Below are 15,334 nucleotides of genomic sequence, written 5' to 3'. Positions count from 1 at the left end.
AGAAAATCATTAAACTGATATTGGCATCTGTTGAGAATGTTAGATAATTAGCAGCCAAAGATTAATTTTTGATTGGAAATCACCTTACTAATAGAAACATAGTAGACCACTTAACTTTAAGAAAGAGCATATCGACGAAATAATGAAGCAACATGGTGTATGCAAAAAGAATGCCTTGAAGATAGATGCTGGGCTGAAGATAGAAAGAATACAGTAACATGCTGTTATTAATTGATCTTTGTATTAATTAACTGCCTACAACAATACTAGTATACTAGTACTAATAATGATGATTTTATGGTTATTACTATCTGAGCTATGGTGGGCTACCTATGAATTCCCACCCTACACCTGGTGTACATCACTTCTCCTGCTTGGAGCTTGTGGCACCATAGGGCACGGTAGAGCCATGCAGGGTATGTAGACAGTATTTGGCATTCAGCTGAAATTGACAGAATGGAGTGACTGGTAGCCCTTTAAAAGTTCTGTCAAGTTAATAGTTGCAGGCACAGGTGTTAATGAAAGACAGTACATTGGTGTGGTCTTGGCTATCTGTGTTTGCTGTTCTCTGTGGAAGTCACATTATGCAAGGAACTTTCTCATCTGAAAAACTGCCTGAATTGGGTTGTGTTGCATGACTTAATACCTTATGGCGTTGCCTTGGAAGGGGTTAGGGTAATGTCTAGCAACCAGACAAGCTTGTTATTGCTATCCAATTCCCCACATTCAGCAGTGGATTCAATGATTTGGCAATCCCAAACACTGTTTTAAGTGTGACCATGTTTAGCCCTAGACCAAGTTTTTTATGAGAATCATCTGATGAGTCCATTGATCTGCACAACTACTGTGGTCATGTGGTTGCATTAAGTGAGAATGACAGTGGAATTTAGATGCTCCTTAGTCTGCTCCAGTGTTCTAATGTTGTAGCACACACTTTTGGACCTGGACTCAGGGCATGCTCATCATACTGTGGCTGTTAACATTGACTCTGTATGTCAGCCTCATGGAATGGCTGCCTTCACTTAAGTTATGTAAATTACTGTTTGAAATTTGTACTAAAATTTTGTACATTTTGATGTTTGGGGGTTTGTTGGGTCGAGTGCCCTTCTTGTACATGCCGTCGAGCACTGTTAGAATGGCCACATGCTGATCGGCTCTATGTGTATCACACATGTCATTCAGATGCCATCCAGACATTTGAGGCTCACGGGCTGGAAGAAGCAAAAGTGTGTTAAACCGTCAAGTGTTACTGAGCTCTGAATGTTTTTGGTGTGTTCATTCACTGGCCATCTGTGAGATGGAGAGTGAAAGAAATTTATTTCATGTCAGGCAAGTTACTGCTTACTAGATTTAATTGTCCAACTGTTTGTTATTTCAAAGTTGTCATGGGGTGACCTTTTCTCACCTTTTATTTATTTACTGTTACAAGTTCGTTCTGAGTACTAATCATTGGTTTTTCTTTTTAAATGGCATTCTTGAGCTGCCCTGCATGCACAGTCATTTACTGAATCACTTACACATTTTCTACAATATACCTTAATATAATTTTCACTGTGTCTGAAGCCAGTTATATCAATCTGTGCACACTCATTCTCTTATTAATTAACTGTTCATTGGGGCAAGATTTAAAGAGACTTGCTCTGTCTGCCTGACACAGCTCTAGAAATCATTGCACCTGTTAACTTCATTCAATTACCTAGATGCACATCGAGGTGTATTTTAAGAACTTCCTTTTTCTAGTGTTCCTGAGGCAGCTGTAAATTCCTCTTCCTTCCCGTTTAGCTATTCATTTTTAACATTTGAGATGAGTTATGCTTCTGTGTTGTCTTAAAGAGCCATCTGTTTCCAAATAATTAGTTGTTCATTTTTGAAGCATTTTCTGAGTTGCAGTTTGTGAAGATGGAAATTTTGAATCTAAAACTGAAGAACTGGTGTCAGACACAGCTTTTGTCTTTAATTCTTGCCTCATTTACATTGTCACTAAACTACAGTATGTAAGGTCTTAAATTTGAAAGTTCAGGGTTTTTGTAATCCTGCTAATGTATCTGATTTTGGTTATTTTCCTTAAATAAATACGTCTTAATAAACAATTGTGACTCATGTGAACCCCAATCTGTCCAGTCCTTCCACTTATTTCCCCTTTTCCTGCTGAGTGTTTGGTTGGTAACAGAGGATCATTATTTTCCAGGAAGTAAAGGGGAAAGGGGTCCTCATACTGTCATTTACCATGAGGTGTGTGTGAGCGCGCGCGCCTGTGAGCGTGCGCGCGTAGGTATCCACTGCTGATCATGGGGTCCCATGACTGTCCCAGTTTGTCCTTATTGAAGAAGCAACAGTTAACCTACAAATTAAAAGTGTGTCAGCTTCCATGTCAGGGCAGTGCTGCCGAACTTGTGGCTCGTCTGCATGCCAGTGTGGACAACCCCTTGGTGATTAGTACCAACTGCACTGGGGAGGTATATGTTGCACTAGCTGACTGAGCTCCGGCCATGGCAACCTTGTGTCAGAATGTAGAGTGTTTAGAAAGTAGTTAGCCCCACCATAAGCAAATACATACAATTCAGGCACAATTTATCCATTGGGATAATTACTTGTTGGGTATTCCACAGTGAAGTCTCTATTCTGAGCAGGTTAGATTAGATCTGCAGTTACAGGGGCAGATGACTGACTTGCCGAGTGGTGCCAGCTGCCTTGATGTAGACAAATGATGAGCAATATGTGGTGAACAAGATTCTCCCACCAACAGATAATTGCTGGAAGTAGTAGGAATTCTACAGACACCTTTGAGGTCAAGAGGAGAATTCATTTGGGAAATTACCTTACCAAATAATTTTACTGCTTCAAGCTATATTGGACCTTTCATTTAGAATTTAAAGACAGGTGAGATCCATCCTGTGGATCATGGTCAAATTTGTGTTTCAAATCAATGCGTTGGCAATATCCAGTAATGTTGTTCAGGCCTTGTACCTCCTGTGTTAAGCTGTGTTTTCAGTCAAATTTTACACAGAAGTGCAACATCGAGGGAGTAGTGGAAATCAATTATTGGGCTCACATTGCTACCTCGTATTAAGACGCTGCTGAAGCATCAACATTTTTGGCTAGCACAGTTTCTTCATTCCATTCCATCCTTGGAATTGAAAGTGACAGAGATACAAAAACTCAATAACATATTACAGAAAATGCAACCACAGGACTGTTCATGGATTACCTTCGCTAATAAATGCACATCTTTTACTGAATTAGAGGCTTTGGTGTCTGCTATTGAAGTCCGAGTTTCGCAGACCAGCAGTGATGGGGGTTTAAGTGTCATTATCAGGATGGGGATTGAGATTCCAAGCAATTTAAAAGGGGACCACCCATAAGGAACATCTGTAGGTTGTGTTTCTGGTGTACTGAAGGCAGGCATTTTGTATGGCAATGCCTGGTTCCATGGAAGGGGAGTCAAATGGCTGACACAAGGAATGGAAGAGGCATGGTACTGTTCTTCTGCTGATGTGCTGTCTCTGTGCGAATTCTGAGGTAGGGGAACCCGTGCCTTACCTTTGGGTACAACTTAACCAGGAACCACTGTGCACCCTCCTCAACTCTGGTAATTCAGTTTCTCGTTTCAATTATCTGTGGTATTTGGTGTTCCACCATACCTACGAACTGCCTCGTTTGCATCCGTCCTCCCAATGTCGAGCTCTCATGGGGCACATGTTGCCTCTGATAGTTAAAACTGAGTACTGGAAAATTTTCTTGGTTTGTGAAGTGGATAGTAATTAAAAATCTTTCAGTGAACTTAATTTTGGAGTGTGTTTTTGTAAGTGGTGGTGGGTTGGTGTTAGATTGTCAAGGCAGGGTTGTTTATCTTAAATGTAACCCAGCTGAAAATTCACGTTTTGCTCCTGTCAGGTTGTCACAGGAATTCATAGTGCATTACCACAGGAAGGGAAGGCAAAAAGTTGAAAGAAGTATATGGGGGGTCTATATAAGGGTGATGTAATTATGAAAATTGAAGAGAACGTAGATGAGGATGAAATGGGAGATATGATACTGTGTGAAGAGTTTGACAGAGTGCTGAAATACCTAGGTTGAATCAAGGCCCTGGGAGTAGACAACATCCATTAAAACTACTGATAGCCTTGGGAGAGCCAGCCTTGACAAAACTCTGCTATCTGGTGAGCACGATGTATGGGACAGGCGAAATACCCTCAGACTTCAAGAAGAATATAATAATTGCAATCCCAAAAGAAAACAAGTATCGACAGGTGTGAAAATTACCAAAATATAAGTTTAATAATGTTTTGGCTGATGTGTATATGGAGTTAGTATTTTGACTTCCAAATGGATGCTGGGCAATGCCAAGGGAACCATTCCGCAACACTCCAGGCAACTGTCAAATGCATCAATTTATTACAAGGGTGTACCAGAAAATAATGCCTCCAAAATTTTGATTCTGTTCTTAATATCAGTTGTCATGCATATTACTCTGCTGATGTTACCATTTGGCTGTTGCAATGTGCAGCACCCTCCTGCTGGAGAGTTCTGAAATGCAGTGTGTAACATGGGTGTGTTGTTTAACCTTATAAGCACGTGACAAAACCCTCAGAACACAGAGCTCAAATTCAAATAGTTCATCCATGTGTCGACACCCTCTCCTACATCATGACAATGCCAGGCCATACACAACTTTTTTTGCACTTGCAACGGTATGACACCTTTGATTCATTATTACTGATCATCCTCCATAGTGTCCGGGTTTGACCCAATGAATTTTCAACTATTTCCAAAACCTAAAGAACACCTTCAAGGGCTTCACTTTGATAGTGGTGAATTGGTGTGAGCAGAGGTGAGGCTGTGGGTCTGCCAACAAAGTCAAACACTCTACACTGACGACACCAAGAACCTTGTGTCTCATTGGGACAAAGGTGTTGAGTGCCATGGTGACTGTAGAATGTTAATAAAGTTTGTTTTAATTTTTATGCAGCAATTATTTTCAACTGAAAATTTTGTGCCATTACTTTCCAACATGCGCTCATGCCAAAATGTTCACCAATTAAAATTTAAGGTTTAATTAATTTGGCAAAGAAGGTGGCTTTCAACTGGTATGTCTACATGCATCCCTTAAGGTCAAAGGGAAGTTCTGTCCATCAACTAACACAGCACACAATGTAAGACAAGACTTCTTGTGGATAAAAGATACATTCTGGGCACCATATGGATTTTTTTGGTAAACGTTAGGCTGTGCTACTGGTCAATTTGTTACATCTTTTACTTGGCTTTCACATTTCTAGGCATTGTCAGCTCACAGCCACACTACCACCTTTCAACCCAGGCTATGCCTTGAGCTGCACTATGGATTAGTCTCTCATTGCATCCAATTTTTCAAGGGGGGGAGAAGGGGGGGGGGAGTCTAGCACCACATTTTAACCTTTTAGCCTTTGAATAGTTCTCAGGTTTAGGTCCAAGGTCAATGACTCTGCAAATTTCTTTTCATTCACATGATATGTGCTGTGCATACATATACTGTGTGCCAAACCATTATTACATCAGGTGTCAAAGCCAAAGCCTGAACTATGTTGGGTCTAACCACTCTTTTACTGTATTTAATAAAATTTAGTGTATTTACTTTCCTACAGTTCCCTCACAGAGACAGTTTAGGATTATTGTTGTGATACTGCTTGTCAAATGAACTGCAAGCTGTTGGCATATTTTGTACAAACTATAATAAAGCACTCATATATTCAAATGCAAATGCTGCATTAATGCTATCATAGTACTTCTGTAGTTGTACTCAAGATGGATGTTTAAGCAGAATAGTTCAGCACAGACAGTACACAAGTAGTTTGCGTGATTGTATCAGGACTCACAATTCTTGTTGGTAGAACAAAAATAGGGTCGACAGAAGCATCCGATCCCACGCGCCGGCTTTGACCCGTGACGGAAGGGTGTTGTGTGTGACGTCATGACGGCGCGGAGTTTGGTTTGAGTGTGGCTGTCTCCAGTTCTGTTTTATCTTATTTTATTTACTTTTCTGATCTGTTTGTTCTATCTCGTGAGATTTTTTTTTAAATTTAAAAACACTTATTACTTATTTTAATTATCTGTTTCCTCCAATTTCTGTTTTAGTTTATTATATTTATCTTTCTGATCTGTTCGTTCTATCCCGCGAGATTTTTTTTTAAAAAAGACAAAAAACACTAATCAGCTACTGAAGCATCTTTATCTTCTATGGGTTGCAGGGGTTATGACCCCTGGGGAGGTGGGTGGGTATTCATGCATGGCTGTCTTCACTTACACATTGTAGCTACGCAAGGCGTCTAAATTTGTTTATATTTAGTTTGCCCCCCACCCAAAACACCCCATTTCCCGCGCTTGGTCCGTTAGTGTCATTAGGCTTCTTGTGGAAAGTGTGTGTGTGTTTGTTTTTGTTTCCACCATATTTGTGATGTCATGGGTCAAAGCAGACGGGCGGGATCGGACGCTTCCGTATTTCCCAAAAATACTAGTGGCACCAAGTGAATTTAGTTGCCTGCTTATAGCTGAATACCTTACAAATGGTTGCACTGCACCAGATTTTAAGTGACATGTATATGTATGATTGTTTACACCAGTAACTAACATTCTGGCAGTTTCACAAACAATATGTGTAACAATGTGCAGCTAATGGAGAAAGTGGTTATGCAAAAACCTGTGAATATTTAATATGTAACTCCATGGCTTCATCAAAGCTTTGTTGCCAACATACAAAGTTATTCTGCATCTACAGGCTGTGTAACAATTTATGCTTCCATGTGATATTTGTAATTTAACTTTACTGCTGGCAGTTCTACTTACACTTTGTTCACGTATTTAAGGTCAACTTTTAATGTTAATAGTGCTACAAAACGTACTTCTCAGATTAGTGACAAACAAATGTCACTTCAAAATTGTTTACAGTTAATTTATTTTACATCAATAAATAAATTACAGTTGTCATTCCATACCACAATACAGTGCAATAATGCATTAACTGCACCCATACCAGTTCTAAATTTAATGGCAGCACTAACATTCACTATAGTCATCATTATTCTTAAGTCGCAGATTAAGGTTGTCATTTTAAAGAAACTTATCAGAGCAGCTTATACTCACTTAATGGCAACCACTTTATCCATATAATTGTGTTGTGCATTAAATAGGTTTTCCATGTTTACTGAACATTAAACAAACTCTTAATTCTATGTGAGGCTTAATACAAGGTTTATTTCGAAGCACTGTGCAAAATGCCATATTTAAGACAAAGATCACCAGTTTTTTAGTAAATTGAATTACTAATGTTTCCAGTAGTATGGCATCAATTGCATGTACTCACACACCATACTGCTGCACACAGAAATGAATGAAACACTGTCAAGAAATACAAGTAAGCCCCTTACCATGTAGTGTAACTCAGTTTGTACTTCATCCATTGCCTCTTTTTTTATCCACATAGTTGGCTCCTGGTCCATGACTTCAGTTCTACAGTCTGAAAAAGAAAAGCAATCAGATAAGAACAGCTGTACTCATTTTCCGTTGTTACCATGAAGTCTAGCTGAAAGGCAGTATTTTCACTCATCTATTGGACGCAGCAAATGGGTAATTACGCAGGAAACAGATTCAAAGTAGTTGAGGAAAAGTGTGTTTAGTGATATAAACTCATTTCCAATTCTCAGGTCATGAAGATAAAGAACCATCATAATGTAACATTGGTTAGTTTTTTCTTACAAAACTGATTTACTGGAACGACTTGCTAGTAACTGTAGCTATGGTGAATGAGCTATTAAGTTCTGATGACATGTAGGACCTAATGCTTTATGTTAGACAAATTATAGTTAATCTGTACCTCATATTTCGCCAGTTCCTAAATAATGTTACACTATTCTTATACAGAACAACATTAAAAACCACACACTATAACAAACTGTTATTTACACATGATTAGGCGAATACTAATGGCACGAGTCATCAAAGCACAGCACTAACAAAATGCAACAGACTTACAGCATTTCCTTTCATGTGAATATTGAACCTCTTTATGTCTACATCAAATCACAGCAAATTATCATCACAATCATTATTACAGTTAAATAGGTCAACATAACCGTAGTAACATAGCGAATGCTTGAACTTCAATGTCGGCCTTTTCTCGTCAGTCACGAAGTACATCACTGTATAGACAAACTGCTCCTGACAACACGTCACAATCTCAGCCTTTTCTTTTACGAAGATACAGGTAGCGATTTTACCGGACACGCCCAAAACAACAAGCACTAACAACTCAGGTATTCGGCTGTTATGAACATAACATGAAAATTTACAATTCACACACAGTTACCAAGCACACTATAGGTAATATGAATACAATTAAATACAGAATAAAATATCATCCTTCTGTAAGCATTAAAATTTTTAAAAGAAAAAGACAGCAGCCTCAAACATAGCAACCACAGCATCATCACAAGATATTCGCGAAATATTACACTCATCAAACTCAACTCTTATTGTGATGGAAATGAAGTACAATGTTAATTCACTTCCGAAACACATTCGTTCACTTATTCCTGCTTACAGTTCATAAACGCTTATAAATTACCTGGAGAGTGCCACACACAAATTTCCATAAATCCACAAAGTTGCAGCAGACTACACACTGAAACCAGCTAAACCAAAGATCTTGCTCCAAGACAAAGCACTATGCCGTGGGCTGTGAGATAAGCAGTATAAGAAAATTGGAAAGATTTAATGCGTAAATTAAATTCCATAGGATATTCTATCCCTTTAGTAAACCCTTATCGCTATTTTAGGACTACAACTAGATAACTTAAAATAGCTGTTATTGAATAAATGCGTTAGAAAATTTCTTGGAATTTTACATCTTCACTGTGCCGTGTCGGAAACACTGATCTGAACAGGGACATCGCATAGTTGTACTTTTCCTTTTTTACAGGCAGGACGGGCATGTACAAGGCGCTTGACAGTGAGATCTTGTTGATGTTTCTGTTTTCTTGTTACAGTTATGAGCTCTAAACTCTTCGTTAAAGTTTTCTTTAAATCGCACAACCAATGGATGCTGTTTTATAGACATTCCCATCCGAAGAAGGAAGGAAGATTAGTTTTAACGTCCCATCGACGCCAAGGTCATAAGAGACAGTGCACATGGTCGGATTGTGTTGAGGATGGGGAAGGAAATCGGCCGTGCCGTTTCAAATGAAACATTCCAGCTTTTGCTTGGAGCAATTTAGGAAAGTCACTGAGAACCTAAATCTCTATGGTCCCAATTGCGAGTCCGAGTGTGTTAACCACTGCACCACCTCACTTGGCCTTAGCCATCTGACTGGTTTCCTGTTCACATCTTCTTTCTTAACAGCAACATAGCAAACCACAGGGTACTGTCAATTGATAATCTTCTCACGGGTTGTTTCACGAGCAATATAAGGTTTGTCACCACCTTCTTCTCGTATATTCAGCAATAGTATTCCAGTCAGCATGCTAGTTCACTTTTACCAACATTTTGTAAATACTGTAGTGACTCCCAAATACAATGAGATAAATTCTATTTCACTGTGAAGAATAAACATGAATTTCTTATCAATGAATTCTAGGTTAGATTTTCCAGTGTTTTATTAATTCTAGGTTAGATATTTCCTGAATAGCGGTCGAGCACATTGCAGCAACAAATCTGTTTAGATTCAGTACTCCACAACAATCGCTAAAATGAGCTTTACCATTGGAGGTAGAGACTTCAACATCCACACAAACAGATTGCTATCTCATATCTTCCTCGTTTCCTCTGTATTTCCGAGCACAGAAACTCTCTTCTTGTTTTGACTTTGTGTCATTGTCTGTAAAATTTTAAAAAAATTCAGTCGCTCTTATAAAACAAACCGTTGTTGATGGAATCAGTTGTTGTCAACAAAACTTGCTGGAGACAGAAGTTGCAGCTTACAAAAGTCCTATATAAGTTTTGGGCTCACTCCATCTGTTGTTTCTTCTCCTCTCGAGCCCCGTATTTTTATAAAAGGTGAGCTTTATAATTAGTTGTAAGTGCATCGTTATTGACCATAGCAGTACTCTAGGCCAAGTATAGGCATAACTGATTTTTCTTTGGAATGACGAAAACAGAGACTATAATTCTCTGAAACTGTTTTTCTGCAAATATGGTCTGTATGCACAGATTTGTACAGGGAGCACATGAGTGTGATGTTAAGTGACAATCTAAGGATTTTTTTTTTTTTTTTGCAGAGCGAAAGTAGCAAGACTGAGCCACTGAAAAACTTTCAGTTTGATTCCTCACCCCATTCCAAATTTCTGGAGAACTAAATTTTCTGAGATGATGGTTCTTCTGCTTTCTTCACATGTGTTTTCGAGTGCTCTTTGCTTCATCACTGTAACCACAACACCTTAACAGATTCCAAGTTTATTCAGAAACATGGCCTTGCAGACTTCCATTCATTCTGTTCTTCACAGCAAGTAGAACGTAACAGTGAAGTTCCTTTTTCAGTTCACTCCTGTGTTAGACTTTTTTTTTAAGATCTTGCCTGAATTACTAGAAATAAAGCCTTTTTCCTCTCATACATCTCTAATTTGTAATATCTTTAAATAATGTTCAGCCTTTCTGCATGGACAAACGTCTTATGACATTTACTTCTGCAGTTGTCTCCTCAACATGGATCTTTCATGTAAGCTCCTGGAACATGGAGTTCCCAGGATGAAATGTAGGAGTCTTTGCACTGGTATCTGATTTTGAAAACATTTATATCCCTGTGTTATCAATGTTTATATTTTTTTATGGCATTGCTTGTCCTTGAAAGTGTTTCTCCTATGTCTCTAAATTCTGTTCTTTAAAGGGTCGCACATCAGTAACGTCACCTTCATTGGCTGTCTACAATAGCTCCGAACTTTGTTACCATCAGTTGGCTTTAATTGCTTCAAATTAACATTTGCTCATTTTTGTGGCTCTTCATCTGATCCATCACCAGATGTTTCTTAATATTCCAAAATAGTAAATTAGCTTACTATGCCTACTTTCATTCACTGCTTTCGTATGGCATCATATTCTGGGGTAATTCATCGTTGAGTAGAAAAGTATTCATTGCTCAAAAACGTGTAATCAGAATAATTGCTGGAGCCCACCAACGGTCATCCTGCAGACATATATTTAAGGATCTATGGATCCTCACAGTAACCTCACAGTATGTATATTCACTTATGAAATTTGTTGTTAATAATCCAACACAATTCAAAAGTAATAGCAGTGTGCATAGCTATAACACCAGGAGAAAGGATGATCTTCGCTATGCAGGGTTAAATCTGACTTTGGCATGGAAAGGGGTACATTATGCTGTCACAAAAGTCTTTGGTCACCTACCAAACAGCATCTGACAGATAGCCAACCAACATTTAAAAATAAATTAAAAGAATTTCTAGATGACAACTCCTTCTACTCATTGGCTGAATTTTTAGATATAAATTAAGGGAGGGAAAAAAAACAACTTAAACATTAGTGTCATGCAATATTTTGTGTAATGTAACATCTTGTACGGACATCTTTCATTAACCTGACACGTTCCACATCATTATGAAGTGTCGTATTCATGATCTATGGAACAAGTATTAATCTAATCTAATCTAATCTAGAAGGAGAGATATTCAATGTCGAACATGAATCATGATTGTTGTCACTGGTGAGGAAGGTATACATAAAGCGACTCATATGAGTGGTTTCTCACTCAGGAAAAATGAAGAATCAAGGCTACTTATAGAAGTATATCGTGTATTCTGTATTTCAAACTTTCCTTACTCTTCAGTTGGACAAAAATTGAAAAAAAATGTTTCCACTCTGCGTCCATAAAAAATATAGGAAACAGGAAAGAGAAATAAAGTGTTGAAATTTGATTTCAAAGCTACGTTATTTCAGAAGAATATTGTTATACAAGGGTCACTCCAAAAGAAATGCACACTATTTTTGTAAAAATACAGTTTTCATTCTGCTTGTGTGAAAGTTTTACTGTGTGTGGATACATCCTTCCCGCTTGTTTTCAAATTTACTTTAACCTGTTCCCATGAGTGGTGCCGTCACAGCATATCTTCAAGACAGCTGCTACACTTGGCGTTCGTCAGAAGCAACATGCTGTCATAGAATTCCTGTGCTGTGAAAACGAAACAGTGGGAAACATCCACAAGAGGTTGAAAAAGTTGTAAGAAGATGCTGCTGTCGATCGCAGTATAGTTAGTCGGTGGGCAAGCAGGTTACGTGATGAAAGCGGGCATGGCAGTATTGAGGATTGTCCTTGCAGTGGCAGGCCTCGTACTGCACACACTACAGACAATGTGCAGAGAGTTAACGAATTGGTGACTGGTGACAGACCCATCACAGTGAACGAATTGTTACGCTACGTCGGGATAGGGGGAGGAGGTGTTTGCAGAATACTGGAAGTGTTGGCGTTAACAAAGATTTGTGCCAGGTGTGTTCCCAGGATGCTAACCGTGGCTCACAAAGAAACAAGAAAAACGGTATGCAGCGAACTTTTGGAATAGTACGAGAACAGTGGAGATGAATTTCTTGGAAAAATTGTGACAGGTGATGAAACATGGATCCATCATTTTTCACCAGAGACGAAGGGGCAATCAATTGGGTGGCATCATGCAAATTCACCCAAGAAAAAAAAATTCAAAACCACACCTTCTGCTGGAAAAAATATGGCTATGGTGTTTTTCGATCTCGAAGGACTCTTGCTTGTGGACATCATGTCAAGTGGAACCACCATAAATTCTGATGCATATGTGATGACACTGAAGAAACTTCAAGCTCAACTGAGTTGTGTTCAAGAACATCGGCCATAGCAGGATATTTTGCTGTTGCACGACAATGCACGACCACATGTCAGTCAAAAAACCAGGTAAGCCATCACAAAACTCGAATGGACAACACTGAAACACCCGGCTTACTGTCCTGACCTGGTTCCATGTGACTATCATGTCTTTGGGAAACTGAAAGACTCTATTCTTGGAACAAGGTTTGAAGATGATGACTCCCTTGTGCACACTGCCAAACAGTGGCTCCGACAGGTTGGTCCAGAATTTTACCGTGCGGGTATACAGGTGCTGGTTCCAAGATGGCATAAGGCAGTTGAGAGGGATGGAAATTATGTGGAGAAATGAAAATATTGTTCCTAAAGAATGTATCTACACACCGTAAAACTTTCAGACATGTAGAATAAAAGATGGATTTTTTTAAAAAATAGTGTGCATTTATTTTGGAGTGACCCTCATACATACAAGCAAGAGATTGCAAATTCTATATAACAAATCCCATCATATTTTCCCTCTGGAACTCATAATTAACACATTAAGACTACAAGAGAGCTCTGAAACCAAAGAAACGCCCCTGTTTTTTGACTCTTTATGGCATAAACAGAACAAAACCATAAAGAATTGTGAAAAAATACTCACCAAACAGTGTTGCCAATATAAACAGTGTTACCATCACACACAACAACATTAATATTTCCCAGTATGAAGTTTATGTACTACAGTTGTGTAGTTCAAGGTATCTGCCTCCGGCATTACTATTCTCATATCATTTGCAGTTCTTATTAAGGAACACCTGGGCAATTCAAGATAGCTATTTGTAGCAGAGAAATGTTCACTGATATAAAATTTCCATATTTATTGAAGTGAGTATTGTGATCTAACAGTAAATCCTGAGAGATACTTAGCTGATATTTTTTATCAGTTGTAAAGATTGGTTGAAATACTATGAATAGCTGTATGGCAGCTACAGACACAATCACCACACTGGTAAAAATGACCTTATGCAAAGCAGCCAGCAATATTTGAAAATGTCAATAGAAAAAATATTACAAGAAGTACTAAGTTACAAAATATATTGTGAACAAAATAGAGGACATAGCCCCTGCATAGTTTAATGTGCATTAAGGTATGATATCCCAGCTTAACATTTTATCAGGAAGCATCTATCAGATTTTGAAGAAATTCAAGTAGAGCAAGCTTGACCCCATTTTGGCAATGTTATTCTCGTTCAAAAAAATTTTCACCCAGAATTTAAATATATGTCAATTTGAAACTAAATGCAGTTTTGAGAATATTTGGAAGTTGAAAATGCTATGCGTAGGATATTTCGTAGTAAATAGCTGAAGATGTCCAACTCTAACTATGGTCTGTCTCTTGATTGCCTTGTCATGCTGGTGGAAGTAAGTCACTTAGAATTCTGGTATGCCACTCCCAAACCAGTCCTGCTGAGATCTGTGAATGTATGGGTGCAGCAGAATGTTTCACTCCCCTCACCACTGCCACATCGCCTCCATCCCCATCACCACCATGCCACTGGGTTTCATGTGAACAGCTGTCACTCCCACCACTGGGTTGTGAAACCCTGCCCTTGTATCAGGCGTCAACTGCTCCTGTCCAACAACCCAGGCAGCTGACTCCACACCTGAAAAATTTGTCCTATCTGTCTCATAAGGAGCGGGAGCTTAAATGTCACTGGGGTAAACACCAGTATGATCAACAATATGCCCCCCCCCCCTCTCCTCTTCTGCAAACCAAAACGTTCTGAGATGTGTTTATGTGTTTTCGAAATGGTAATCCATGGAGAGCAGGTGATGTTCTTTCCAATAAAAACTATTGAGAATCATCTGAAACTGACTGCAGAAGGATTCTACTGCTTTCAACATACATTCTGCATATAGACCAATTAGCTAAGATAAAAAAAATAGTCGCTCATACGGAGGCGTGTAGACCATGTTTTTCTCCCTCACTCTGTTTGCGAGTGGAGTAGGTAAGGAAATGAGCAGTAACAGTATAGGGTATCCTTAGCCACTCACCGTACAATGGCTTGTGATGTATGAATATAGATGTGTATGTATATTTAATATACATATTAAGATGTCAGTTCATCCATTTACAGACACTCAAAAAAATTAAGGACAATGTCGTCTCTAATTTATCGAGAAAACAAAGACAGAACTTGTGCTCCTGATTGTCTCTCTGTGGAAATGTTTGTATTGGCCCCTAATTTTCTCATTGCAGCCACTTCTCGAGATACCTGTCATATTCTCACGAATCCTCCAGTCTTCAGTAACACGATTTGGATACACCTGATTTCGAAAATAAGAAATGTCCTCCGCCAAGTTACAGACACCTGCTGTTTGTCTCGTAATGTCATCATATTCCAAGAGCTCTATGCACCTTTGTTAGAAGGCTGTCTAGCCCTGCACCCATCACTGACTAGACAGTGAGCTACCACAACGAAAAACATTGCACACTAATGTACAGGAGGAAATTCACAACCAAGTGGTGTATGCATGGA

General features: G+C 38.8%; 1 protein-coding gene across 1 annotated transcript in view; it reads right to left on the bottom strand.

The window, feature by feature from the left end:
- Positions 1-8,636, bottom strand: part of LOC126212984 (uncharacterized) — a 104,906-nt gene extending 96,270 nt beyond the window's left edge. The window contains exons 1-2 of the mRNA XM_049940525.1: positions 8,597-8,636; positions 7,401-7,489 (exon numbers count right to left, since the gene is read on the bottom strand). Coding sequence (XP_049796482.1) covers positions 7,401-7,489; positions 8,597-8,624 — 117 coding nt within the window. The 5' untranslated portion in view covers positions 8,625-8,636. The remainder of the gene's footprint in view (positions 1-7,400; positions 7,490-8,596) is intronic.
- Positions 8,637-15,334: the final 6,698 nt, after the last annotated feature.

This window comes from Schistocerca nitens, chromosome 11 (assembly GCF_023898315.1).
Source record: "Schistocerca nitens isolate TAMUIC-IGC-003100 chromosome 11, iqSchNite1.1, whole genome shotgun sequence".
In the NCBI taxonomy this organism is placed as follows: Eukaryota; Metazoa; Arthropoda; class Insecta; order Orthoptera; family Acrididae; genus Schistocerca; species Schistocerca nitens.
The sequence above is the reverse complement of the archived record's forward strand: the minus strand, read 5'-3'. Positions and strand labels throughout refer to the sequence as shown.